A 25,094-nucleotide genomic window follows, 5' to 3' on the forward strand; every position below is an offset into this window, starting at 1 on the left:
CCAAGACACATTCTGCACGTGTTACAACAGCGTGGCTTCATAGTAAAAGAGTGCGGGTACTAGACTGGCCTGCCTGCAGTCCAGACCTGTCGCCCACTGAAAATGTGTGGTGCATTATGAAGCGCAAAATACGACAACGGAGACCCCGGACTGTTGAACAACTGAAGTCGTACATCAAGCAAGAATGGGAAAGAATTCCACCTACAAAGCTTCAACAATTAGTGTCCTCAGTTCCCAAACACTTATTGAGTGTTGTTAGAGGGAAATGTGATGTAACACAGTGGTAAACATAACACAGTCCAACTTTTTAGAAACATGTTGCAGGCATCCATTTCAAAATGAGCAAATATTTGCACAAAAACAATCAAGTTTATCAGTTTGAACATTAAATATCTTGTCTTTGTGGTGTATTCAATTGAATATAGGTTGAAGAGGATTTGAAAATCATTGGATTCTGTTTTATTTACATTTTACACAACGTCCAAACTTCACTGGAACTGGGGTTATAGAAGAGACAAATGCATGGATCAGGGTCTCAGCATCAGCCATCGACGGGATGGGACGAATGTTCGCTATATTTTGCAGGTGGAGGAAAGCAGTCCTTGTAATATCAGGACAGACACAAGAACAGACTCCGTCCTTGTGTAAAGGGAGTTTTAACACAGAAGTTCTGCTTTCTCACACTGTTAAACACTTTAACCTGTAGGGGGTGCTAGATTAAAAAGTCAAAGGGTCATGTCAAATTGTGTTTCAGGTGTTCACTCTGTGTGTGTGTGTGTGTGTGTGTGTGTGTGTGTGTGTGTGTGTGTGTGTGTGTGTGTGTGTGTGTGTGTGTGTGTGTGTGTGTGTGTGTGTGTGTGTGTGTGTGTGTGTGTGTGTGTGTGTGTGTGTGTGTGTGTGTGTGTATCAGAGGGACATCTGATTGGCCAACAGACAACAGATGGGCAGGTTTGACAGGTGAGACGGGAAACATTTTATTTATTATTCATCAGCTTGTGCAGGTGAGTCAGTGCTGCTTAAATTTTACCATCTGATTAGAACTTAAAACAAATGTCACCTAATTTTGAATTGCACATTATATTTTTAGTTGCATAGTGGTGAATTAGTTTTATTGTGTGATTGTTTGCTTCTTTTTTGTATATATCAGCTGATTCTAATGAACTAAAACGTGTCTGCAGATGATCTGTTAAACATTTCTGCAATAAAACCAGGAGACCAATTGTGACTGCAACACTAAGGCGGTTTAACTTTAGACAGACGTGATGTTCAAAATGGATCTTGACAGCATTGGTAAGATTTTCTGAATTCTCCTCTTTTTACTGTGCAGTAGAAATTCAGTATAGTTCACTAAAGATGAAATAATTAGCATTCATTTGAGATGGTCACTGTAAAGACAAAGCTGTCAAAAACAGAATGACGTTTTTAAGAGTATGCTGCACTGAGTGCTGACAATTCACTTCAATTCAATGTATTTATACACCATCAAATTACCAATTCCCCCAAGGCGTTTGATGTGAGTAAGGTCTAACCTTACCCAGCCCATGAGCAAGCACATTGGGAACAGTGGTCAGGAAAAAAAAAAATTTCCACAGGAAGAAACCTTGAGCAGACCAGACTGAGTGGGACGACCATCTGCTTTGGCCAAACTACCAATAACAAAAGAAAAAGATGAAAGCAAAAAGAAAATACAACAAAATTGTCAAACATGCAGTGAGAGAAATTTTGCAGCTAAGCAACCACAAACAAGTCCAGCTGTCACAAGAAATGATGCTCAAAACACACCCAGACGGTGAAGAGCAGAGTCTCAATAAATGCAGCCAATGAAAGGAATACCAAGCCTCCTTAATTCCTAGTGAGGAGAGAGTATTGAGGAGGAGGGAGCATTTTGAGGGTCTGATGAATGAAGAAAATTAGACAAGGCTGGATGTTGTGGAGAGAGTGAATCACAAATTGTAGTGGATTACTAAGGATGAAGAGTGGAAAGGCAGTTGGTCCAGATGACATTCCAGTGAAGGTATTGAAATGTCTAGTAGAGATGGCAGTGAAATTTCAAAACCAGATTGTTTCATAAAATCTTGTAAAGTGAGAGGATGCCTGAGGAGAGGGGAAGTGTGCTGGTTCAGATTTTTCAGAACAGTAGTTGCATGCAGAACTATAGCAACTACAGAGGCATAAAGCTGATCAAGCACTGCATGAAATTATGGGAAAGAGTAGTGGAAGTTAAACTGACAAAACAGATGAAGATCTGTGAGCAGGAATGTGGTTTCATGCAGAGAAATAGCACTACGATGCAATGTTTGCTCTGAGAGTGCTGATGGAGAAGTACAGAGAAGGCCAGTTTTTCCTTAACATTACTGCTAATGTGGCTCCTCTGGGGTGGGTAAGGTTTGACCTAAGCCTTGTAAAGTGCCTTGGGATGACATTTGTGAATTGGTGCGAGGTAAACAAACTGAATTGAATTTTGTTTGTGGATTTCGAGAAAGCTTATGACAGGTTGCCAAGAGAAGAGTTGTGGTATTGTATGAGGAAGTCTGGAGTAGCAGAGAAGTATGTGTGGGTAGTGCAGGAAATGTACAAGGACATAAGTTTTATGTGTCTCACATTCATCTGTTGTGAACCAGTTCCAAGCTGGTTTAAAGGTAAACTGACTGATGTTCCATAAAGGTTTGTCTGTGTTTTGTGGTTTTGTGCTACAGAAGGACTGAATGAAATCAAACCATCTGTCCACAGAACAGCCATGAAGCTCCTGTCCATGCAGAAACGCTGCCGATGTGAGTACTAGCCCCTGACTGCCTTCGGTCACCATCAGAGTTCTGCCATCACTTGTGAGGACTCAGATTATGAGGACACAATTCACAGTGATTGGTGATTATCAGTGTTGTCAGTTTGGGGCTGTAAGCCATGACTAACCCTAACCCGTAAACATAACGGCACGTACTCGGCATGTTTACAGTGAATGTCGTGACCATCAGACACATCACGGCAGCGCTGCAGCCACTGCTTGGAACCCAGAAGCAGAAAGATGTTCTGAGCAGAGAGAACGTACTGCAGACACTTAACAGGATGTTCTACAGCGTGTCACAGGAAGTGCCAGGTCATGTGACTTTGGCTGCCCCAGATGAAACTTGTGACCTGATCTACAACCTGTATGACAGGTACGACAAACACATCCATCTATTTTTTTTATAACTGCTTACTCCTATTAAGGGTCACGGAGGGTTGGAGCCTATACAACATGTACCGACCAAATTCATCAGTGTTAAATTTTCAGTGTTAAGACCATTCTGCTGTTAATTTAGCCTTGTTTACTCCACAACTGTCACACCTTATACAGTTAGTCCATGAGCAAATTTTGACATAATCAGTACCACTACCCAAAAATGTATGATACCCATCCCAGGGTGGTAGCTATAGCCAGATACGGGTCAGTGAAGGGTTACACAGAGGTAAAAAATTTAAAATACTCTAATCATTTTGAAAACTAAATATATTACTTGTCAAAACATAAAGATTCCAGCAAGGTGTAATTTGGATTTACAATGACTGAATATTCTGGAGTTATGGGATAAAAATAGCAAAAATTGTGACAAAGGTCAGTTTCAGTTTGTAGAGGGGTCAAAAGGTAAAGTTACTCCACTTTCAGTAAAAAAAATTATGCAAATTACTGGTTGAAATAAAATGATTAATAAATGGAATAGTTTTGACTGTGCTGAATGTTTGGTCTCCAAAGTAAAGGCCAAAGAATGTCGACGTCCACTGGATTCTATGACATGTAACATATATTATTCCCTAACATGATAAATAAGCATGACAGATGGTGCAAACTATTCCTTTTTTAAAACCCTATTAACCAATCATTAACCAAGGTCTTAGGTGCCTCAAGGGGCGGCAACCCTCGAACACCATGGTGGACACTGGTGGTCAGGGAAGCTGTCAAATTCAAGAAGGAGTCCTTCCGGGATGTGTTATCTCTGAGGCCTCCGGAGGCAGTTGCAAGGAACCGACAGGCCTGAAGTGCGGCAGCCTCTGCTGTGGGGGAGTCAAAACAGTGAGTGTGGGAGGACTTTGGAGTAACCATAGAGAAGGACTTTCGGTCGGCATCAAGGTGCTTCTGGCGGACTGCGAGGCACCTCAGAAGGGGAAACTGGGGAACAATCCAAGCTGTCTATAGTAAGGATGGGACTCTGTTGACCCCAACTGATCAGGTAATTAGGTACTGGAAGGAACACCTGTAAGGAACTCCTGTATCAGACCAGAGAGCCCTCTATAGTCAGGGCAGAGCAGGAAACTGATGGGATATCATCATCAATTTGCATGGTGGAAGTCACTGAGGTAGTCAAGCAACTCCACAGTGGAAAACCCCTGGGTGCTGATGAGATCCGTCCAGAAATGTTGAAGGCTCTGGGTGTGGAGGGACTGTCTTGGATGAGATGTCTCTTCAATATTGCATTGAGGTCTGGGACAGTGCCTAAGGAGTGGCAAACTGGGGTGATGGTCCCCATATTTAAAAACATGGACCAGAGAGTGTGTGCCAATTACAGGGGCATCACACTACTCAGCCTCCTTGGTAAAGTCTACTCCAGGGTGCTGGAAATGAGGGTTCGGCTGATAGTTGAACCTTGGATTGAAGAGGAACAGTGCGGGTTTCATCCTGGTTGTGGAACAATCGACCAGCTTTTCACTCTCACAAGGATGCTGGCGGGGGGCCTGAGAGTATGCCCACCTAGTTTACATGTGTTTTGTGGACTTGGAGAAGGCGTATGATCGGGTACCCCGGGAGATACTGTGGGAGGTGCTGCGGGAGTATGGAGTGAGGAGGTCCCTTCTCAGGGCCATCCAATCTCTGTCCTCACAAAGTGAGAGCTGTGTTCGGGTGCTCAGCAGTAAGTCGGACTCGTTTCCGGTGGGGGTTGGCCTCTGCCAGGGCTGTGCCTTGTCACCAATCCTGTTTGTGATATTCATGGACAGGATATCGAGGTGTAGTTGGGGGGAGGAGGGTTTCCAGTTTGGTGGGCTCAGGATCTTGTCACTGCTTTTTGCATTTGATGTGGTCCTGTTGGCTTCATCGGCTGGTGACCTCCAACACTCACTGGATCAGTTTGCAGCCGAGTGTGAAGAGGCTGGGATGAGGATCAGCACCTCTAAATCTGAGGTCATGGTTCTCAGCAGGAAACTGATGGATTGCCTACTCTGGGTAGGGAATGAGGTCTTGCCCCAAATGAAGGAGTTCAAGTACATTAGGGTCTTGTTCACGAGTGAGGGGATGATTGAGGGTGAGATTGGCCAGAGAATCAGAGCAGCAGGGGTGGTGTGCATTCGCTCTACCGTACTGTTGTGACAACAAGGGAGCTGAGCCAAAAGCGAAGCTCTCAGTCTACTGGTCAATCTTTGTTCCTACTCTCACCTATGGTCATGAGGGTTGGATCATGACTGCACGAACTAGATCGCGGGTACAAGCAGCCAAAATGGGCTTCCTTAGGAGGGTGGCTGGTGTCTCCCTTAGAGATACGGTGAGAAGTTTGGTCATCGGTGGGGAGCTCAGAGTAGAGCCGCTGTTCCTTTGTGTTGAAAGGACACAGCTGAGGTGGTTCGGGCATCTGGTAAGGATGCCTCCTGGGCACCTCCCTAGGGAGGTGTTCCAGGCATGTCCATCTGGGACGAGACCCCCGGGAAGACCCAGGACTAGGTGGGAGATTATATCTCCACACTGGCCTGGGAACACCTCGGGATCCCCCAGTCAGAGGTGGTTAAACAGTGTTTTCAGTTTTAGAAGTGTTTCATTTCTTGTTAGCTTTTACACAATAGCTAGCTAGACCAGCCACTCTACTCTGATTGGCTGTCAAAGGAACAGAATGAAATAGAATGTGACCTTTAACCTCTTAAAATACCTCTTTAAATATGCCAAGGTTAGCCATCTTTGAACTTTGTCCAAGGTCTGTGTCCCAGGAATGTTCCCTGTGAATTTGAAGACTGTGGCAGTAAGAGGACTGGACTTACGCTGAGCACAGACGGACAGATAGACAGATGGACGGATGGACGCAAAGTCTTCACAATACCCGATGGCCGTATTTGGAGGCCTCGGGTCATAACTGTTTGGTTCTTCTTTTTCTGAAAAGGTTGGACTGTGATTATTGTTTGTAACGTATTAAAAGACAGATTCTTATGTATATGAAAAAATGATTATCAACAGTCTCTGTTTCTGATCCAAACCATATTTAATGTCTGAGCTGTCTGTGGAAACTGAATCCACGGCAGCTCAGAGGAACAACAGCTGCATAAAAATATGGCACAGAGTTCCTAAAGTTTTGTTTGTTCTGTTAGTTATTACTTTCTCTTTGTTGTTCATGTCCGTGCTATTGTTGCGGTTTCCTGTGCTACATGTGAGGCAGAAACAGACTGTGCTGGACTTTAGTCTCTGATGTTTCTGATCTGTAGTGCCTGACTACACCTCAGTGTGATGTTTTAGTCCATTAGACTGTACAGTGGTAATGAATACTAACAAAAGGTTCCAATAACAAGATTTATTCTGGATATTATAATATAACTAAGGCAAAGTCTTGGACCAAACATTGACGTAGGTTGATGTTAATATATTGTGTCGATTGTATGTGACACACAATAGTTCCAAATTTCTTGGGGTTATAAAGGTCTTGAGATGAAGGTACTTTAAACAGACTGACACGATTTGTTAGTGATAAATTATTGTGGGCTTTAATGGTACATACATGTGGGTTTATCAAAGGTATTCATGAAAATATCATCACTAAGTAGAATATCAAGAAGAGAAACTTCTGTATTCTTGAGACTGTTAGATTTATTGAATGAGCAATGTAATTTACAATAACAGTAAATACTAGGACTGCAAGCAGTCATATACGGGCCCTCGTTCCGCGCAACCGCCTACCCAGGGCAGTGTGTTCCCTTGTGACCAGATGTCGGCATGTGTGTACAGGGGCAACCACTTATCACACAGTTCAAATTTCAAGCAAATCACACAATGCATGAAGGAGTTATGACATGTTGATGGTTCATCCACTAGGGGGCGGTCAGTGTACAAACAGAGGGGCTGGGTGTGTTGAGGGGCCAACCGTCATCATACATGTGAAGTTTCAAGTCAATCAGGCAAAGCATGAAGGAGTTATCATGACTTGATGTTCCATGGCGAAGGGTCAAAATGGCGGCACCACAGCTGCCACACCCTTCAACATAGAGAAAAGCTTTCGATAACTTTTGGTCAGTATCATCTTTGGATGGTGTCAAAGAAATTTGAAGTGCATTGGACAAAATCCCTAGGAGGAGTTCGTTCAAATACAACATGTGGAAATCACGCCAAAATGACAAGAAAATTCAAAATGGCCGACTTCCTGTTTGGAGTAGACCCATGGTGCAAGAGACTTTTTTGTACATCTATGCAAGTCACACATGTGTATCAATTTTCATCTCCCTACTCCAAAAAAATCCCTATGGGAGCGGTTTTTGAAAGTTTCAAGGGGGCGCTATTGAGGCACTTTGCTCCGCTCATGGGTGACGCCCCTATGAATTGTAAGAGGTTGTCATGCTCGACCTGTGTATCAATTTTCATGATGATATGACAAAATTAAAGCTGTCAAAAGGAAGAACGTAATTTCATGGCGATAATAAATAAACATAATAAACAGCGCAATTACAATAGGGTCCTCGTAGGACGTTGCCTACTCGGGACCTAAATATGGTTATGTCACCAACATTAATGAGTGAAGCTCCTCACCATCTCACCATGTCATTTAGGTCCTTCAGACTTTTTTTGTAAAATGATTCTGGGGAGCATTAGCATGGCTTCTGGGGCTTTGCCCCTAATCAGGGCCCTCTTGACCCTCCACCATTTTAAGCAATTTTTTTTATTTTCCCCTCACATGGCTGGAAGCTCCTCAGCATGTCAAATATGTCCATCAGACATTTTAACCAAAACCCTCAGCTTCTGCATTGGAATGGGCGAGGACACCGGCGATCGCAACAAAAGTCAAATAAATTTGATTCAGAGAAATAAATTGGCAGGAAACACGGCCAAGAATGAAGTATTCTTAATTCTTATGTGAATATTCTACCTGTGATTTAAAGAATATCGCAGATTCTCGATCAATGTTGATGTTGTCACAGATGACAGAAATATGAGTGGGGAGCTAAGTGGCCAATTTCAATCTATCAATCAATCAACATCTATCTATCTATAAAGCAAGATGCGTCCGTGTGTATGTGGCTGGCATATTACTCTGTTTGTCAGATCGCCGGATCTGGGCCAGGGTGCAAAAACTGTCTGGACCGGATCTGCTTTCAGGATTGGTACCAGATGTTGGACTACATCTGGCCGGGATCTATTTGCTGTCTGGGCAGTCTAGTACCCGCACTCTTTTACTACGAAGCCATGCTGTTGTAACACGTGCAGAATGTGGCTTGGCATTGTCTTGCTGAAATAAGCACGGATGTCCCTGAAAAAGACGTTGCTTGGATGGCAGCATGTGTTGCTCCAAAACCTGGATGTACCTTTCAGCATTGATGGTGCCATAACAGCTGTGTAAGTTGTCCATGACATGGGCACTAACACACCCCCATACCATCACAGATGTTGGCTTTTGAACTTTGCACTGGTAACAATCTGGATGGTGTTTTTCCTCTTTTGTCCAGAGGACACGACATCCATGATTTCCAAAAACAATTTGAAATGTGGACTCATCAGACCACAGCACACTTTTCCACTTTGCGTCTGTCCATTTCAAATGAGCTCGGGCCCAGAGAAGGCTACTTGTAGATGCAGCAATGAACTGTGTTAACTGACAATGGTTTTCTGAAGTGTTCCTGAGCCCACGCGGTAAGATCCTTTACACAGTGATGTCAGTTTTTAATGCAGTGCCACCTGAGGGGTTGAAGGTCATGGGCATTCAATGTTGGTTTTCAGTCTTACCACTTATGTGTAGAAAGTTTTCCAGAATCTCTGAATCTTCTGTTTATATTCTGGACTGTAGATGATGGAATCAAGTTCAAGTTCAAGTTTATTTGCCATTTGCAGTATTAAAACCACATTGGAAAAAGGGTGCAAGGAGCTCAAAAGTGCAAAAGCAAGACATACACAAATAATAAAAAGACATAAAAGAACATAAAAAAAAAATGCCATAAAAACGACAAAGCCACAAAATAATTTATCCATCCATCCATCCATTTTCTTCCACTTTATCCGGAGTCGGGTCGCAGGGGCACCAGCTCAAGCAAAGCCGCCCAGACCTCCCGATCCACACACACCTCCCCCAGCTCCTCTGGGGGAACCCCAAGGCGTTCCCAAGCCAGCCAAGAGATGTAGTCCCTCCAGCATGTCCTAGGTCTTCCCCGGGGCCTCCTCCCAATGGGACGTGCCCGGAACACCTCTCCAGCGAGGCGTCCAGGGGACATCCGGAAAAGATGCCCGAGCCACCTCAACTGACTCCTTTCGACGTGGAGGAGCAGCGGCTCGACTCCGAGCTCCTCCCGAGTGACCGAGCTCCTCACCCTATCTCTAAGGGAGCGCCCAGCCACCCTGCAGAGGAAACTCATCTCAGCCGCTTGTACTCGCGATCTTGTTCTTTCAGTCATGAGCCAAATCTCATGACCAAAGTTGAGGATCGGAATGTAGATCGATCAGTAAATCGAGAGCTTTGCCCCCCTACTCAGCTCTCTCTTCACCATGACGGTCCAATACAGCGACCACATCACGGCAGATGCTGCACCGATTACTTTTGGTAACTCTCTCCCTAATGATTTAAACTAATTTTATTGTTGCTTTGATACCTTGGAAAGGCAGGCTGCACAAAATAATTTAAGATATATTTAAAACTAGTCAAAGAGTGTTGATCATTGCCACAGCTTGTGGGAAGAAACTTTTTGTATAACGTGATGTCCCACATTTCATCTGCATACTTAATTATCAAATTATTATGAAAGGATGCAACACACTCACAAGTGTACAAAATGTACAACAATGGGCTTAAAATACAACCTTGTGGCGAGCCAATATTAATAAGTTCATCAGAGACAAAGTCATTGATCTTGACTCTTTGTGGTCTTCCAGTTAAAAAACTAAAAATCCATTTGCAAACGGCATCACTCAAACCCAAAAGTCTCAGTTTCTGGATGAGCCCTGCAGGGACAAGAGAATTAAAAGCAGAGCTATAGTCAATAAAAAGCATTCTAGCCTAGAATTTTTCCTTGTCCAGGTGTTTGTACACTGAGTTCAAGGCAAATGAAATAGCATCCTCCACACTTCTGTCTGTATGCAAACTGGAGTCGATCAACAGACACAGGGATCTGGGCTTTAATGTGCTCCAGTACAAGACGTTCGAAGATTTTCATCAACACTGATGTAAGCGCGACTGGCCTATAGTCATTTAAACAAGTAATAGGTGACTTCTTAGGCACTGGAATGACAACTGACCTTTTAAAACTGAGTGGAACAGTACAGCACCTCAGCGACATATTAAAGAGGTCAGTTAAAACAGGTGCAAGTTCCTCTGAGCACAGCTATAAAATATGGGGAGGAATACCATCCGGCCCAGGCGCCTTCCTGACCTTCCTGGACAGGACCCTCCTTACATCCTCCTGTAAAATCGTAAGACCATTTTCCTCATTGCTCAACAAAAAGTCCACTCGCTCCCTTTCCAAGGTGTCAAAGCGACAATAAAATTAGTTTAAATCATTAGGGAGAGAGTTACCAAAAGTAACCATGTGGTCACTCCTGGGCCTCCAAGAGGTGATGGCACTCAATCTCTTCCACATCTGTTGTGGATTGTCCTCTCTAAAATAACTCTCAATCTTATCACCTGCTTAGCAGCTTTAACTGATCTCTCAAAGGAGTATCTGGCCTGCTTATAGGCATCAACATCACCAGAGTTGAAGGCTCGAGCATGTTTCTTTAACTTCCTGCTCATGTCTGTGTTAAACCATGGTTTTTGACTTCCCCATTGTTTCACAACTTTCTTTGGAATACAAGAGTCAATACAGAAGTTTATATATCCAGTAACAGTATTCATTCAGATCCTCAGATGGGAGGACAGACCAATCCGTAGTGTCAAAACAGCCTTGCAATTTTAATTCATTGTCCTTAGTCCAGCACTGTACAGTGCGTGATACAGGCTTTACATATCTACTCCTCTGTATGTACATAGGAAGAAGTAGAATCGAGGAATGATCAGACCTGCCAAAAGCTGGTCTCAAAGTAGACCTGAATGTGGATTTCACATTACTGTAACAGTGATCCAAAGTTTGTGTGCCTCGGGTGGGATGTTTCACATATTGATAGTAGTTGGGAAAAACAGACTTGAGAATGGTCTTGGATTGGAATCCCTAAATTCCTTGCAACTGAACGTTGAGAAACATTGTTCTTAAGCTGTTGGACTTCTTTTTTTTTTCACGCAGTTGTTCACAAAGTGGTGATCCTCACCCCATCTTTGTTTGTGAACAGCTGGGCCTTTTGGGGATGCTCCTTTTATACCCAGTCATGACACTCACCTGTTTCCAATTAATTTGTTCACCTGTGGAATGTTCCAAACAGGTGTTCTTTAAGCATTCATCAACTTTGAACAGTCTTTTGTTACCTCTGTCCCGTCTTTTTTGAAACGTGTTGCAGGCATCATTTCAAAATGAGCAAATATTTGTGCAAAAACAATAAAGTTTATCAGTTTGAACATTAAATATCTTGTCTTTGTGGTGTATTCAATTGAATATAGGTTGAAGGGGATTTGAAAATCATTGGATTCTGTTTTTATTTACATTTTACACTATGTTCCAACGTCATTGGAATTGGGGTTGTTAGATAGATAGATAGATAGATAGATAGATAGATAGATAGATAGATAGATAGATAGATAGATAGATAGATAGATAGATAGATAGATAGATAGATAGATAGATAGATAGATAGATAGATAGATAGATAGATAGATAGATAGATAGATAGATAGATAGATAGATAGATAGATAGATAGATAGATTTATTGTCATGACAAGTGCAATGAAATTTCTTCACACCCAATCACCTCAGACAAAAATATAATGAATCCGCAGTTATTACAAGTTGAACATAATAATGGCACACATCAGAATTAGAACAACCATAGATACACATTTGATTGCTTATGTATACTAAACTTTAAGACAGTCCGTCATCCAAATTGAGGCAATGTGAGTGCGGGGGGGTGCAGCAGTGTCCTGTGCAGCCATGAGCTCGGGGGGAGCAGCAGGGCGGAGGCAAGGGGGTGGTTGGGGTGGGAGGGGAAGAGGGGGCATGCGTCAAGTGTGCAAATGAGATGAGTTTGTCTCAGTCAGATGAGTTTGTACCAGTTTCTGTCAGTGTGTGCATAATGTCTGGAGTGGCCTTGACAACATCAGACTGTCAGGGAGGGCAGAAGATAAAAGGGGCAGCCAAATGGTTTACCAAGGCCATAGAAAATGTTCTGTAGGAAAACAGTGGGGCGTTTTGACCTTCGGAGGCTGATAAGCCTGCCATGTTTAGGGCTGAGCAGAGAAACACATTTGCAGCTCTTCTGACCGACCAAATCCAATTTATGAGTATTCCCTGGTCTCCAACATCTTCCTCTGCAAGGCGTACATTTGCTCCAAGAAGTTATCAAACTTATGTCTGAGTTCAAGGGTTAAAGCAGTCTGAGACTGTATCACCTTGCCCAACTCATTAATCATGATGGACAAGTGAGGGGTCGTGGTTCTGGTAGCAGCCATCTTGCCAATTCTCCCATAGGTCAGGGCAGCACATAAACCAATAAGCACCAGCCTTCCCACTATAAAACTAAATATAAATAAATATTCAATGTCCTCTACAGAGAGTGGTACCAAGCATGCAACACACCATTTCTCCCAGGCATCAAGAACATAGCCTGCAAGGTAAGTCCATCTAGGCACGCAGGGTCCCCCAACCCTGATTTCCTTGTTGAAAAAAATTGTGTCAGTAGCATTCAGAGACCAGCTGATCAATTCCATGGTTAATCCAAATATAGTTTGAAGAATTCACAGTCTGGTGAAGTCAGAGGAGAGAGGAGGAGATGTGACCGCCCTTGCCGGAGTCCACTGTTAAACCGAACACTCCATATAATTAAGTTAATGTAACTCAAAGTTTGAAAAATGTTATAGTCACTCATTTCCATTAATTAAACTAACTAAAAAATGAACTGTCATAACAACTCAGTTCCTTTAAGTGCATTTAACGTTTTGGGGCATTTAAGTTGGTGATGTAATTCCAGTACATTCCATTCAGTCATTTTAATTGAGTTTATGTAACGGAGGCCAGCAGGTGTCGCTGTAGTTATGTAGTTAGTAAACCTCACTCCCAACACCTCAAAAGAATTCTCTGATCACAAAGTCAGAGCCCTGGGTTTTAGCCTTCTGGTTAGAGAGTCCGACTTCCACGCCAGAGATCGTGAGTTGGGCGGAGTCGTAACAACACAACGCAGAGTCAACAAGTAAACCAAAGGATACATCAAGAAATCTAATCCAAAATGTATATTTTTTTAGGCAGAAATTTGTCACTTTTTTATTGAAAAACATAAACTAGATTTACATAAGTTTAATTAACTATAAATTAAGTTACTAAAACTTTAACAATTAAATTTTTGAAAATTATTTTATTTAAGTTGGCAAACTCAAATGGTTTAAGGCAATCGATTTCCTCAAATGGTTTGAGTTCAACTAACTCATTGAGTTTTATAGTGCAGGAGCTAAAGAGGGGGAATTCATGGAGAAAAACAACAAGAATAACAACAAAAAGCCCCCGTGTTTGTGTAACAGGAGGAATCGGACACTGCAAAACAAACAAACAAACAAACAATCAAAAAGCCCACCCAGTACAAACCCACGGGGTCCATGTGGCTTTTTGAGAACATGTGTTTTGTGTTTCAGGGACGGGACCGGTGGAGTGTCTGTCGCGTGTCTTCACACGGTGCTCACTGCGCTCTCTGCAGACTCTCCGTCAGACAAGTACACAGGTGAGAGCCACCGATGCTGGTCTCAAGGTAAAGCTCACGGGCCGCCATATTACCACTCTCTCTGTACCATGACTGTGAACTCATAAGATTTCTGAAAGTTTCTATCACTGTATGTATGACTTAGAACCAGGCATGTGTGCATGCATGTGTTTATTTCATAAGTTCATTGTAAGGACATAATATAATTGTAATACATTAAAAATACATGGGTGACACAAGTAAGTGAAAACACGTATTTTCATTTTGGTCCATTTAAAAATCAAAAGGCAAAACAGAAGTAAAAATAAAATTAAATAAAACAACAATAATACTACTAATAAAATTATAATATTAATAGTGTGTAAATGATAACAAGAATGTAAATAATTTATACATTAAGACAGTAGATGAACGTAAAATAATGACATAGATCAAGCTGGTAGTGTGTTACTGACTCACTGTCATCCTACATACAGAGAATGTGTCTCTGTCTTTCTACCATGTCCTCTGTTGAAGACCATGTCCTCTGTTGAAGACACTCTTAGCCTTCTTTAAAGTCCTCCTCCCTCCTCTTTCCAGTTTGGCACCTTAGGAGCTCTCTTAAGGTCTAAGGTGCTTTGTGGACAACTTTCATCTTACAGAGGGAAAATTCTGAGAAATGTCTAAGAATTTGAGGAATTTTAAGATTTTTCTTAGAATAATGTCTGGAGGAGCTATTTTTAGCCTCAGGCTGCTTCATGGATACGGACCCAGGTGATACAAAATGCAAAGAGCGTGAGAGCTGTGGATATCCATCCATCCATCCATCCATCCATCCATCCATCCATTTTCTTCCGCTTATCCGGAGTCAGGTCGCGGGGGCAGCAGCTCAAGCAAAGCTGCCCAGACCTCCCGATCCACACACACCTCCCCCAGCTCCTCCGGGGGAACCCCGATGCTTTCCCAAGCCAGCTGAGAGACGTAGTAGACCTCAACTGGCTCTTTTCAACATGAAGGAGGAGCAGCTCGACTCCGAGCTCCTCCCGAGTGACCGAGCTCCTCACCCTATCTCTAAGGGAGCACCCAGCCACCCTGCGGAGGAAACTCATCTCAGCTGCTTGTACTCGCAAAATCTCGTTCTTTCAGTCATGAGCCAAATCTCATGACCATAGGTGAGGATCGGAACATAGATTGATTGATAAATCGAGAGCTTTGTCCGCCTGCTCAGCTCTCTCTTCACCACGATGGTCCGATACAGCGACCGCATCACTGCAGACGCTGCACCGATCCGTCTGTCAATGTCACGCTCCATCCGTCCCTCACTTGTAAACAAGACCCAGAGAAACTTAAATTCCTCCACTTGAGGCTAATCCTCACTGAAGTTCAGCAGTTTCCTCATGAGGCACGGGGGAGGATGGTGTTGAATGCTGAACTGTAATCCACAAAGGGAAGACAATTCCATTTATTTTCATTTATATAGCACCAAATCACAACAGACTTGCGTCAAGACACTTCACACAAGTAAGGTCTAACCTTACCAACCAACAGAGGAACAGTGGTAAGGAAAAATTCCCTCTGAGGAAGAAACCTCAAGCAGACCAGACTCAAAGGGGCGACCCTCTGCTTGGGCTATGATACAGACACAAATTACAATACGAATATAAAGGAAATTTTGGGAGTCCATGCCAGTGCACAGGACAGGAGGCCCACAGAAGAAGACACCCACTCCTATCTGTGGATGAAGCTGCACCTTAAACAGAGAGAAAAAAAAACAGAATCAGGCAGCAGAAAGACAACAAATACAGTATAATTTGTCAGCATTAAGCATAAAAAAACCAGAAGAAATACTAAGGTGATCGCCGGCCACTAGCCCTAAACTTCACTAAAAGACCCAGAATTTAGATAAAGTTGAGGCCGCGGCATGCTCCAATTACTAATAACATGAATTAAACAATAAAAAGCATAGTAACATACTATGCCAGTATGCTAGACATATGAAAGGGAAAATAAGGGCGTCTTAAGTCTGGACTTGAAAGTCTCCACAGAATCTGACTGTTTTATTGATGCAGGGAGATCATTCCACAGAACAGGGACACGATAAGAGAAAGCTCTGTGACCCACAGACTTTTTATTCACCAGAGGGACACAAAGTAGTCCTGCACCCTGAGAACATAAAGCCGAGGCAGGTACGTAAGGTTTAATTAGGTCAGCTAGGTAGGGAGGTGCCAGTCCATGAACAATTTTACAGACTAGTAGCAGAACCTTAAAATCTGATCTCACTGGGACAGGAAGCCAATGAAGAGACGCCAAAATGGGTGTAATGTGGTTGAACTTTCTGCTTCGTGTCAAAAGTCTGGCTGCAGCATTTTGAACCAATTGGAGAGCCCTAATGTTGGACTGCGGTAAACCAGAAAATAGGACATTGCAGTAGTCCAATCTAGAAGAGATAAATGCATGAATCAGGGTCTCAGCATCAGCCATAGACAGGATGGGACAAATCTTACTATATTTTGCAGGTGGAAGAAAGCAGTCCTAGTAATATTTCTAATGTGGAGGTCAAAGGACAACGAAGGATCAGAAATTACCCCAAGGTTCCTCCTCTGTCAGTGTGATGTATGACACACAAGCTGAGGCTGAGTGTTAACTGATCAAATTGATGCCGATGTCTCACTGGACCAAGAACCATCATTTCGGCTTTGTCAGAGTTTATAAAAGTAGGAAGTTGCTAGGCATCCAGTTTTTCACTAATGCAAAGCAATCTTCTAAGGATTTGATGTGGATGAGATTACTAGCAGTTATCGGCATGTATAACTGAGTATCATCTGCATAGCAGTGAAAGGTAATCCCAAAATGCCGCAATATGTGCCCAAGGAGTGCTATATAAAGGGAGAAAAGCAGGGGGCCTAAGACGGACCCCTGTGGAATGCCAAATTTCGTGTCACTAAGGTTAGAGGTAGTGTTACTGTACAAAACATAGTGAGAACGACTGGTCAAGTATGATATCAACCATGCAAGGGCACTCCAAATAATCCCAATATGATTCTCCAGCCTATCGAATAGAATATGAATAGAATCACTGCAGATTTGGAACATTAGGAACATATCCAGAGGTTAATGAGAGATGAATCATTTCCAGCACAGTAGGCCCAAGAGTGGACCACAGGTCCTTAAACAGTTTTGTTGGTATAGGATCAAATAAACAGGTTGTGCTTTTTGTAGACGTTACGAGTTTTGTCAGCATGCCCAGTGAGATACTATCAGATTCTGTAAATCTAGGTAATACCTCAGTAGTGGTGCCCACCTCAATATCAGGGTGTAGTGGCTGGATTAAGGCATGCTGGGATATGTTTAACCTGATGTCTTCTATTTTCTTCCCAAAGTAATCGAGGAAATCTTGTGTTGTAAAAGGAGAGTGAACTACAGGTGGTTGTCCATGAATAAGTGTTGCCACCGTGTCGAACAAGAACTTTGAGTTAGGCTTGTTTTTGTTGATCAAATCAGAGTAATAGGTCCACTTTGTAGCCAATAATGCATGTTTATAGTCTAAGACAGCATCACGCCACACAAGGTGGAATACTTCTGATTTTGAACGACGCCATTTTTGTTCTAGACCTCTGGCCTTATGCTTGAGGTCACGCAGGTAATCATTGAACCAAGGTGACTGTGATTTGGGGGGCGTGGTTTTAATAAAGGTGGCGCAATCATGCCACCTTTATTTTGAACACTGAGTTTAAACTATCCACAAGTCTGTCTACTGACTGGATATTTGTCAAAAGTGAAGCTAAGACATCAGGCAGTCTAGCTTTGAGTTCAGTCTTAGTTGAGGAGCTGATCCATCGCCGTAAAGATATATGACGTTGTTGTTCCACTAAACACGGCAGCGAAACTGTAAACTTAATAAGTGAGTGATCAGAGACCACAGATGTAAGAGGTATGATGTCAATATTTGTGACAGCAATATCACGTGCGAGAACCAGATCCAGGGTATTTCCACTAATGTGCGTTGAGTCCTGAATGCATTGCTGAAATCCTAATGCATCCACAATTTCCATAAATGATTTGCAGAGTGGATCAGAAGGCTTATTTATATGAATGTTAAAGTTACCAATAATCAGAATGCTACAGTTGTATATAAAAGTTTGGGGCCCCCCTGATAATTTTCATAATTTTCCTTTATAAATCACTGGTTGTTTGAATCAGCATTTTCAGTTAAATATATCATATAGCAGACAAACACACTGATATTTGAGAAGTGAAATGAAGTTTACAGGATTTACAGAAAGTGTGCAATAATTCTTTAAACAAAATTAGGCAGGTGCATAAATTTGGGCACCCTTATCATTTTACTGATTTGAATACATTCATCAGTAATTACTGGAACACAAAACTGGTTTGGTAAGCTCACTGACCCTTGACCTCCTTACACAAATCACACAAATCATTTTGTGTAAAACTGTAGATGGTTCAAACTATACCTTTTTGGAATCTTTATGATCAGACAAATAGTGCGGTGTACCTTCCAGTATGAACGGAACATATTTAAATTTTGACCCCTGTGTAATTTGGGCCCCATCAGCTGCTGCTGCTGACGGGGACACAGTCACACTGTGTTCGATACCTCCAAAATAACCATTCAAATAAAACCCGCTCCATTTCAAAGTTAGGGGCCGATAATGACGTGACTCCTTTCATTATCAGCTCCCCCTCGACAAGCTGCAAAAAAGTATCAGTGTCCAACCTCCAGGGAGTTAACTACAGCACATTACTGTGTGTGTGTGTGTGTGTGTGTGTGTGTGTGTGTGTGTGTGTGTGTGTGTGTGTGTGTGTGTGTGTGTGTGTGTGTGTGTGTGTGTGTGTGTGTGTGTGTGTGTGTGTGTGTGTGTGTGTGTGTGTGTGTGCCTCACAGCACTCTCCCTAAACAATGGAATAATCAGATGCCAATTTTCAAATTCATGGTGTTCCCCCTCCTGGATAGTTTTACTTAAATTGATCCAAATTCACCTGTTTGCAGCCGCACAGCATCATTTTCCTGAGATTTTTCTTGAAATGGTGCCACTTTTTGAAAATGGTTCTATCTGTTTCTGTGTGGACAAAACTTGTTTGTTGCAGTTTTGGTGGGCATCGCGGAGACCGTCAGCGGCTCGGTCAGCGGCTCGGTCAGCAGGGATGGACTGCGCTCGTTGTTACGTGACCTCAGTCAGGTACGTCACAGACGCCGCGGTTCTTGTTTCTTGCTCGGGATCTTATTTTACTCTGTGGTTGCCTTCAGGTTCCTGCAGCAGTGCAGGAGGAAGCAGTGTTTGGTGACGTGGAGACGGCGGTCTGCTCCTGCTTCCACACGGTGAGAAGCTGCAAAGTGATGAACTCGATGCAGGTAACCAGTCGTCGTCACGCTGTCGGTGTGCTCGTAGGTGCTGACGTCCACTGTGAGAGGAGACGTCGTGCTGTCATGGCTGCAGAGTGAACCCCAGCTGTTGCTATGGTTACCCGTGCTGTCCCGGGTCTCTGCCAGTCAGAATGTGACTCACGCTGTTCGTTGTCACGTCTGCAAAACTTTCCCCATCACTGGACTCAGGTACGGAGCCGCGGATGTCTACATTACTAGGGTCTGTTAGGGGTGTCATGGTACACAGGTCAGGTCACAGGTCATTTGTTACTGTGCAGCGCATTAAGAGTTTCGTTTGCTTGGGGCCAGACTCACTTCAGGATTTTGTCCATTTTAAGTTTTACTTTTGTATCCAGTGTTGCTACACTCAGTGTGAAATCTGACACCTTTTCATATCAAACATCAAAGTATAAGTCGGTGCCGTTTTCTGTGGGAACTCACTCAAAAGTGCACTGAGCTCATCCTGAGAAAGAGATTCAACACAAATACGTATCGGTACACTTTCATCTTTACATCCAACCCGGTTTCACGGCACGTCGTCATTCAGCAGCACGAAATATACATTAATCTGTTGGTTCGACATATTGTCACGAAAAGTGCACAACTTTCTTCATGGGATCACAAATTCATTCCGTGACGGCTGCACGTCATTAAAAGTGCAGTGTGGGGGGGGGGGGTCATGGTTAGAGTTGGGGGTAGGAGTGGGGTTTGGAGTAGTGAGTTAAAAAAAACCCTGTAACAAAAATTTGAATCATTTCATGACGGGAGGAGAAAAAAAAAAAACATGAGACTGAGCTGATACATCAGTTCACCTTTTGGAAGAAAAAAGGTCAATGAACCTGTTCGAAAGTTTCACTTGAGTCCGACTCCATGCAGGGGCGTAGCACCCCCCCCCCACTGTTATGTTCTTTTTTATTAATGCAAACACCAAATTTCTAATGCGTAGTCAAACCAGGTCTAAATCATGTATACCTTAGATCACATCTGGGAGTCAGAACCCTTTTTAAAGTTGGGGGAGCAGTATTGAGTTTTCTAGAAAAATGGTGCAATTTGGTGCATTCCCATCTGTTAAATTGCACAGGAATGTGCAATTTTTTAACTTACATGTGAGTTTTGCCATTATTTCTTTAAGTGAGTTATTATTAAAAGGCCTTTATCACACAACATCAACGTTTGACCTTGTAACAAAGTTATGTTATATTCTCGTCAAAAACATACCTGGAGTAGTGTTTTGTTTTATTCTGCACATACATACATCACCAACACACCACAAAGAGATTTACATCAGGTTTCAACCGATTTTTAGATGCCTTCAGCAACTATCTCAACCACTGACAACATATTACAGCAAGAGTCCACAAACGTATTTTAAAGGCCTGACTAAAGTGTAATATGTTATAATAAGATAGTTTCATGAAAAAAGACACAAATGTGCAGTTTACTGCATTTTATTTTTTTTTCTTGTGTAAAAACACAGCTTAGATATGGTTTGACCGAAACAAATTGTCATTAAACTTAATAAAACAGGGATGAAGTGGAGGTTTAAGAGTCACTAGGTTTTCACAGGAAACAGTTATTTCTATATTTATTTATGTTCGTTGTTAGTTGGTTTAATCTTTTCTGTTTTGTTTTATCAGATTCTTTTTTAGCTGTTAGAGACTGGCACCTGGAAACCATTCGAGAAATTCAGCTGGTTTTCGGTAAAAATTTTAACGGCTGATGAGAGATTTTGGTCTGGTAGTGTCGCTTTAAGGACGGCCCACGGTGCCTGACGGCGATCTGCGCTTCGAGGCGGCAGCATCTCGCCGTTTCAAGTTGAAAACTTCCACATTTCAGGCTCTGTTGATCCAGTAAGTCGTCAGAGAACAGAGAACTTTCAGAAGAAGTCAGCATGAGGAGTTTATTCGGACATTCCATTGTTAACGGACATTTTGTAATGAAAGAACGTGCGGGCAGAGTCACATGTCGGGCTGGACCCGACCGCGGGGGGTCGCGGCAGGAAAAACACCTCTGTTGGAAACCTTAACGGGCAAGTTGGAACATGCCCAAGCTGTTAAACAATTTCTCAGTTACTCACTTGTTGAAAGCCATCAAAAGCCGCCTGAATTTTACAAATGGTTTTCAACACGGAGGTGTTTTTCCTGTCGCGCGCACACAGATTCGCCAAGTCATCACGGAAACGACTCGGCGAATTTGCGCGTACGTCTTTCATTAAAAAAATGTCCTTAAACAGTGGAATGTCCGCATAAAGTCCTCATGCCGGCCTCTTCTGAATCTTCTCTGTTCTCTCACGACATCCTGGGTGAATTAAGCCTTAAATTAGGATGTTTTCAGGTCGAAACAGGCCGATGACGGCGCCTGGAAGCGCTGCGCGACGTCCCGCTCCGTGGGAAGTCCTTACAGTGACAGAAACACCCCATAATCTCTCATCAGCCGTTAAACATTTCACTGAAAACCAGCTAAATTTCTCGAATAGTGTCCACTCGGATATCCCTCACAGTTCCAGAAAAAATGTTGATAAAGCAACGCGCGCCGTCTGGAGCAGCGTGTGAAACAAAGGAATTCAGCCAAGAGGGCGGGACCACATCTCACTCAAGGCCTGCCCACAGGGAAATGATGTCACCGACACGCGTGAAAAAACTCACGCATGCACACGAGGGTTCAAGCATGATTGGTGTAATCGCATGTCATTCAAATCCATATAGTTAAAAAAAAAATAAAAGTGTTGGTTTCTTATCTAATAGACCTCGTAGTTTAAAAAAAATAAAAAGGTACGATACTTTATGGACAGACCTCGTATTCTTTTACAACATGAATTGTATGGACATTAATGACATGCAACACAAAAATGTATTTAATGCCAGTTTTTTGTGCGCCCCCCCCCCCCCCCCCCCCCATGCTCTGGGCCCTGGGTACATAGTACCCTTTATCCCCCCAGACCAATGCCCCTGCTGTGAGGGCTTTCCGGACCAGTTGTTGTTCTTTAGCCCTTCCCTCTGCAGTTGTGGGCACCTGTAGGGCTCTGTGTTGAAGAGTCCTGATCACCCCGAGCTTGTGTTCAAGGGGGTGGTTTGAGTCAAAGAGCAGATATTGGTCAGTGTGAGTGGGTTTTCTGTAAACCCCTGTCTGGAGCTGCCTGTTCTCTCCAATCGTAACATCACAGTCCAAGAAGGCTAAATGGTTGTTTCTGGCATCCTCACGTGTGAACTTGATATTGGAATCCACCGAGTTGATGTGTTCTGTAAAGTCCTCAACTTCCTGTTGCTTGATTTTAACCCATGTGACATCAACATATCTGAACCAGTGACTGGGAGAGATGCCCGTGAAAGACGCCAAGACTGTCTTCTCTGCTCGCTCCATGTACAGACTGGCCACAATGGGGGATACTGGAGACCCCATCGCATAACCATAGATCTGCCTGTAGTAATTCCCCCTAAACAGGAAATACGTGGTGTTGAGACAGATCTCCAACACCATAGTTTCATCTGCCTCCAGCTGAAGGTCCTTGATTTTGTTCACAAAATCTTGTGTGTTCTCCACATGGTGGTCTGAGTTACCCACTAGAGGAGCCAAAATCCTGTAAAAACTGTAACGAACACTACATAGGTGAGACTAAGCAACCTTTACACAAAAGGCTATACCAGCACCGCAGAGAGGGCGCCAGTGGACCTCAGTCTGCAGTTCATCTCCACCTTAAAGACACTAACCACACGTTTGAGGACAAGGAAGTTAAAATATTAGCCAGAGAAAAGAAATGGTTTGAGAGAGGGGACAAGGAGGCATTCTATGTGAAACAGTTGAAACCCAGCCTTAACCGGGGAGGGGCTCTGAGGGGTCACGTCATCAGGAGAGGTGTCAAGGGAGCCATCAGGAGAGGTGTCCGTCCCATCATTAGGAGGGACAGCTGCCCTGTCATTAGGAGGGTGCTAACTAGAGCACAGTAGGTGCTAATTAGAGCTATTGTTTAGTCACTAGCCTATAGCAGTCGGCCTCTCGGTAGGAGGGGTCTGGTTAGGTTTAAAACTCCAGCTTTTGTGGCTTCTGTTTATTCTTCTCTGCAAGAGTCAAGACAGAAGTCAGACTACCAGAGCAAGAATTTTAGCTGAGGAAGCTTCTGTGATTTGAAGCGAAACGTCCTCACGTCAAGCAACCCAGTCCAGTCGAAGATTCAAGCTTCTCTACTATCTATTTTAGTTGTTATATAAAACAAATAATGAATGTTTTCACATTATTTCAATGGTGCGAATATTTCATGAGGTGAAAACTGGAACAAACCATTCAACTTGAATAGTTTGTTCCAGCTTTCACCTCATGAAATATTCGCACCATTGAACTCATAAACATTCATTATTTGTATATTCACGCCTGGCTGTGTTCTGGTGAGAGTTGATCCAAGAACCTTCTTCCTTGTCCCAGCAACAGATGTGCAATATGTTTGCGACCAACGCAAACCTCAAAGTCACAGAAACATGAAATAAGTGGGAGAGGGACAATGATCTTGAACTGAGTTGATGCAAATGGAGGTGTTAGTTCATCCTTTCATTTGCTCCTTCAGAAATTGATGATTTGTCATTTTTTCCAGCTTTCAACTACCCACAGGAAAAAAGTTCATTTTGGTTGCTGTTTCATTTTATTCAGCATGATACCTACTGGTCATGTTGCATATATCTGATCCAAGAAAAGCAGAACGGAATCAACGTAGTGGATGAGTATGAGTGTGCATCCTGCAGAATCACCGAGCCTGTGTCAGTCAACCATTCCTGTGTTTTTTTGTTTTTTTGCAACATTGTTGTTGACCTTGACCTTTGTCTGAGCCTCCCAAGGGTTACTCATCTTTAGATATCTGCCCAAGTAATATTCCCAGCAAGTTTAGTTAAAAATCCATCCTGCCCGTTTTTTTAGTTATCTTGTTCATAAACTGGCAGTCACCTACAATGTCTTTAATATGCTGAAAGCAAAACTGTTTGAGTGGCACAGTTTCTGTAAGAATTGAATCTTACTTTCACCCCTGAAACCAGGACAACTAAATGACATTTTATTTGTTAGAAGTATGGTGGATTCAGAAAGTATTCACAGCGCTTGACTTTTTCCACATTTTATTATGTTACAGCCTTATTCCAAAATCAATGAAATGAATGTTTCCTTCACAATTCTACACACAATACCCAATAATGACAATGTGAAAAAAGTTGTTTTTAAAAATAAATAAAAAACTAAGAAATCACATGTACATAAGTATTCACAGCCTTTTCCATTGTGGAAAAGTGGACAAGTTACCTTTAATCATCAAGACAACTGGAAATCATGAATAAAAATGATAGGTGGAACTTCTGATACCACCCTGGGAGTTTCATCCAGGGAACTCAGCAATTAAAATAATTTCAACTCGAGACACACAGATTCGTTGCAAATCAGACAGAGAAGTGGTTCCAAAATACAAAAAAATTTATGAACAATAAATTTTATGGATATGTGGAATCTGTTCAATGTGGTTTTCTTGGCTTCACTTCTACAACCCCTGGCAATAATTATGGAATCACCGGCCATGGAGGATGTTCATTCAGTTGTTTAATTTTGTAGAAAAAAAGCAGATCACAGACATGACACAAAACTAAAGTCATTTCAAATGGCAACTTTCTGGCTTTAAGAAACACTATAAGACAGTTTGTTTCAATTGTATAAGACTATAATTGAAACAAAGGAGAGGATTATCAAACTCTTAAAAGAGGGTAAATCATCACGCAATGTTGCAA

General features: G+C 42.7%; 1 protein-coding gene across 1 annotated transcript in view; it reads left to right on the plus strand.

Moving 5' to 3' along the window:
• The first annotated feature begins 2,640 nt into the window (after window positions 1-2,640).
• Window positions 2,641-25,094, plus strand: part of dytn (dystrotelin) — a 114,677-nt gene continuing 92,223 nt past the window's right edge. The window contains exons 1-7 of the mRNA XM_034182528.1: window positions 2,641-2,653; window positions 2,697-2,771; window positions 2,954-3,155; window positions 13,912-13,997; window positions 19,065-19,156; window positions 19,225-19,296; window positions 19,367-19,530. Of these exons, the coding sequence (XP_034038419.1) occupies window positions 2,738-2,771; window positions 2,954-3,155; window positions 13,912-13,997; window positions 19,065-19,156; window positions 19,225-19,296; window positions 19,367-19,530 (650 nt within the window). The 5' untranslated portion in view covers window positions 2,641-2,653; window positions 2,697-2,737. The remainder of the gene's footprint in view (window positions 2,654-2,696; window positions 2,772-2,953; window positions 3,156-13,911; window positions 13,998-19,064; window positions 19,157-19,224; window positions 19,297-19,366; window positions 19,531-25,094) is intronic.

The sequence above is a fragment of the Thalassophryne amazonica genome, chromosome 1 (assembly GCF_902500255.1).
Source record: "Thalassophryne amazonica chromosome 1, fThaAma1.1, whole genome shotgun sequence".
NCBI classification, from domain to species: Eukaryota; Metazoa; Chordata; class Actinopteri; order Batrachoidiformes; family Batrachoididae; genus Thalassophryne; species Thalassophryne amazonica.